The sequence below is a fragment of the Polyergus mexicanus genome, unplaced genomic scaffold (assembly GCF_030449975.1).
Source record: "Polyergus mexicanus isolate NDT 795.1 unplaced genomic scaffold, iyPolMexi1.0 SCAF_309, whole genome shotgun sequence".
Classification (NCBI taxonomy): Eukaryota; Metazoa; Arthropoda; class Insecta; order Hymenoptera; family Formicidae; genus Polyergus; species Polyergus mexicanus.
This window is the reverse complement of record NW_027223629.1, coordinates 1-4,393: the sequence shown is the minus strand read 5'-3', so window position 1 is coordinate 4,393 and position 4,393 is coordinate 1. Positions and strand designations below refer to the sequence as shown.

Here is a 4,393-nt window from a genome sequence, read left to right as displayed (position 1 = left end):
GAGCGCCTGCCGCGATGTCGAGGAAACGAGTCAGCTTGTTGTCCACGCGCGCGGTTAAACCGCTTAAAGATGCAACGATGCGGTTGACGCAAAGTTCCAGATTTAATATAGTTACGACGGTGCTCTTCGATACGGCTAGACGAATTTTAGGCGTTTCGAGACGAAGTATTCGGAGATTGTTGAGTTTCCCGAATCATAGCGTCAACTGTCCGATGTGTATCGGCGTCGGGCGCGCCTCGTCGCGCTCGTCGGAGCAAAAGTGCGACAGAAGCGTGGGTCGTAGATCGAGCAGTTCCTTCCACGTATCCGGCGTTAGCGAGATCTCTTTGCCGTGACAATCTCCGAGGACGATTTCTACGAAAGAGGGTCGGCTGACGTTAACGCTGATTTCCAGATGTTTATATGCGGTTTTGGTCAATGGATAGCGTCTTCCTAAGATTCTGAGCGGTCGCGCGACCAAGACGTCCGCGTCGCGTCTTGGCGTCCGATCGCGATCTCGTCTAAAAATAGATGCGAGCGATGAGAGAAACGGTGCTAGCGAATTATTAGTTCGAATAAATGTTTGATAGTCTTACCCATTGTCCATTTTAGCTTTTTTAGCGTATTCCGCGCTATCTTTGCGGTCTCGCTCGGTTAACCTCGATCGATCGTCGAATGAGTGTTGCTGCTGCGGTTGTCCCCCCATTGTCGCATACATCGTCGCTCGTTCGTTCTTTCTCGTTTGTTCTTTCTCGCGCGTTAGCTTCGGTGTTCTCCGTCAATAATGAAGCGCTTAACGGATGGACGGTCTTTATATACTCGCGTAGAGATCGCTTCTTCCCCTTTCGCGCGCTTTCGCTTATATATTTTATTTAAAAAAAATAACGGTAGGGTCGCTCTAGTCGTTCTCATCGTCGATCCTCTCTCTCTCGGTCGCGTCGCCGAGGCGATAGACGCGACTAAGGAGATCGCGCAATTGCCTTAGCAGTCCATCCGTAGGACACTCGATGCCGAGCGCGCGTAGATCGAAAGGACCCGCCGAGGTTACGATATTCGTGAATTCGTTGAAGGCGTAGAACTGACGCTTGGCGAAGAAATATAGATTACTATCGATGTATCGGAAGGCCGACGTTATCGCGGACGGAATTCCGGGAAATATATCTTTTAATGGAGTGTGTCTAACGACTATCATGTGACACTCGTCGATTTCCGCGACTTTATCATCGTCGTATATAGCATAGGTTCGTCCCGTGTGCGTATTTATCGCTGCGTTGATTTTAACGTTTCGGGGAAGTCCGATATCGTGGAGATATCTCGGCCAACCCGATTTTAGCTTAAGACTGGGATATTCCGCGAGGTAGATCGAATCGTTCGCGAATAGCGCGAGATCGCCCGAGGGTCTTCGATACGCGCCGGATAGGCGCGTGAAATTCGCCGGTAGAAACGTCGCGTAATCCGTGAGCGTCATGGGTCTACCGTGGCGTTTCTCGGTCATGTCGACCGACCATACGTTGCGGCGATTAGCTATATATAATCGATGATTCATTATCAGCGCGGCGTCCACGCGCCGCAATGCGCAAAGATCCGCGCGCGCTGGGTCGGTCGGCGCGACGCTCGTCGTCGCGGGCGCCGCGGTGGTCGCGGAAGTCGCCGTCGGATAGTTTCCGTCGTCGTGAGATCCGTACAGATTCTGTATAGCGAGAATGTCTTCTATGCTCAGCTTAACTGGAAATTGATTCTCGATGTCGGGTATATACGGGAACATTATAGTCATTGCGCATGCTGTGCTGTAGACCCAATGCGTGGCCGATCTCGTGCGTTAGCATTTGTAGCAGGTGATGCGTGTCGGGAGGATTCTTGTTTAGATACACGTGCCACGGTTCGGAATCGTCGACGTGTATCTCCGATGTGAAGTCGGTCGCTCCAGAGGGAAAGAACGCGTGAGCTAGGGCTCCTCCCGGACCGTCGAAGGACGCCGGGCAAATACCGACGTTCCGACGATTCGCATAAGTGTGCGCGCCCGTTTGATACGATATCAATATATCGGGGCGTAACGGGTCGCGCGCGAAAGTTAGCGACGAGTTCGCCGCCCATAACGCGAACGCCGTTTCGGCCGTTCGCGAGATTTCCTCGCTAGCCACCTGAAAATTCCACGCGAGACGCGTCTTCGGCCATTTTCACGCGATCGGGTTATACGCCCGATTGGGAATGTCCGCGAGACCGCATCGCGGTTTGCGCATAAGGTGAAGCGTAACGGCGTCTAACGCGCCGTTTCCCGATAATTGATAGTATTCTTGAAACAGCGATAGCGCGCGACGCAGAGACGTCGCGTTATCGGACGACAGCGATCCTCCATCGTCCTTTAGAAAACCGTACGCGCGCAGGAAACGGAGCGCCTCGATCTTCTCCGAGTCGAAGGGCGCGGCGACCGTCGCGGCGACGAGCATCGTCGCTAGAGCGAGAAGAGCCGTCCTCGCGTTAGTCATCGCGCAAAGCGGGGAAGACGCGATGAACTATCGAGAGACGCCGGGCGCGATTGATTCGCGCGTTCCGCGAGACGCCTATTTTTATCGTCGACGAATAACGTGGGTGGTGGGGGAGAGGGAAACGCGCCTCTTTCGACATCGAGCGTTCGGAATGCGCGTTATCTAGCGGACGCTCGAGTTCCTCTTTTATTTCTATTTTTATTATTCGTTTGTCCTCTAAGAAGGACACTCGATGAGCGATTAAAGATATCCGTTTCAATGATGCGCGTTATCTAACGGATGTTTTTTGTTATTTCTATTTTATTATTCGTTTGTCCTCTAAGAAGGACACTCGATGAGCGATTTAAGATATCCCTTCCAACGATGCGCGTTATCTAACGGATGTTTTTTGTTATTTCTATTTTTATTATTCGTTTGTCCTCTAAGAAGGACACTCGATCAGCGATTAAAGATATCCCTTCTAACGATGCGCGTTATCTAACGGATGTTTTTTGTTATTTCTATTTTTATTATTCGTTTGTCCCCTAAGAAGGACACTCGATGAGCGAGTAGAGATACCCCCTTCCGGCGACGATAAATTAGAGATACCCCCTTCCGGTGACGATGATCGCATCGTTCGACATAGGGGACAAACGAATAATAAAAATAGATTTATTATTCGTTTGTCCCCTAAGAAGGACACTCGATGAGCGAGTAGAGATACCCCCTTCCGGCGACGGAGCGGTCGCGGAAGGAAGACGCGGCGCGATCGATAAATCGTACCGTGACATCCGCGCGTCGATTTTTATAAAACGCGAGATCGTTTCGAGAAGCGTCAAAGTATTCTCGCTCGCGAGATAGCGAAGCGCGAAACGGTGGAGCGCGAAGTGGCGAGAGTTAAAATCGGTCGCGAACTGTTCGATATGGAACGAATCGAACAGATAATTAACGCGGCCGATTATATTAATGTAAACGGAGATTTAATCGCGATAAAGTCCTACGTTCTGGGAGACCTCGCCACGGATTTGCGCGCGGAGGCGCAAGGTGTTATCGAGAATAGTCCGGATTCGTTTAGACTCGCCTTTCAGTTGAACGGAGACGTAGATATCGCGCGTTTAATGTAAGTATTCGATCGGAATTATAATAAATTATAATAAATTATAATAAATTATGTTTTACTAACTTTTACTTTTGTATTTTAGACAAGAAATAGAGGGCTGTATAAGAACGGCGCGAGAATCGCTCTACGATTTAATAACTAGAACGAGGACTATGCTCGCATAGGCGCAAGCGTTCATAGCGCGTTGCGCGACGCTCGCCGACGCGACGTCGCGCGAGCCCCCGAACGGTTCGACTTAATCGGTTGGCTTCACGAGCGCGAGCGCGACTTCGCCATCCCCGAGTTAATCGGTCCGCTTTGCGAGAGCGAGCGCGACTTCGCCGTTCCCGAGGTTAGGCGAGTCGTCGCATCGCCGATCGACAAGGAGCCCGAATCGCGGCCGATGGAGGACGAGGCCGAACCGCGACGGTCGACGAGGGTGAATCGCGGGCGGGTGTACGATTGGCGAACTACGAGCCCGAATCGCAACCGTTCGACACGGAGTAATTTTACGCGTTAATGAAGCGCATTTGTAAGATATGATTTTTACGAATAAACGCTATACGTTAAGCGAAGCGTCGATTCTTTACGCTTCTCTTTCCTTCTCCCGCATCCTCTCGCTCTCGCGCTTCTCGTAGTAACCATCTGTGTCCGCATTAAGTTTGTGTTTTGGTGACAAAGCTTGCTGACATAACCTGACAGCAAATTGACGGCAAGAACCGAGCAAAGCTTGATATAACTTGACGTCAAATTGATGGCAAAAATCGAGCAAAATCTGCGCAAGACAATCTGACAACAGAGTGTCAAAAAAACCGAACAAATTCAGTACTCTGCGTTGATACCACTGCTT

The 4,393-nt window shown here is 50.6% G+C and overlaps 1 protein-coding gene across 1 annotated transcript; it reads right to left on the bottom strand.

Moving 5' to 3' along the window:
* Positions 1–877: 877 nt before the first annotated feature.
* On the bottom strand, positions 878–1,753 carry LOC138944605 (neutrophil collagenase-like). Its single transcript, XM_070315421.1, has one exon. It carries the CDS (start codon positions 1,751–1,753, stop codon positions 878–880), a length of 876 nt encoding a protein of 291 aa, XP_070171522.1.
* Between the last annotated feature and the right edge of the window lie 2,640 nt (positions 1,754–4,393).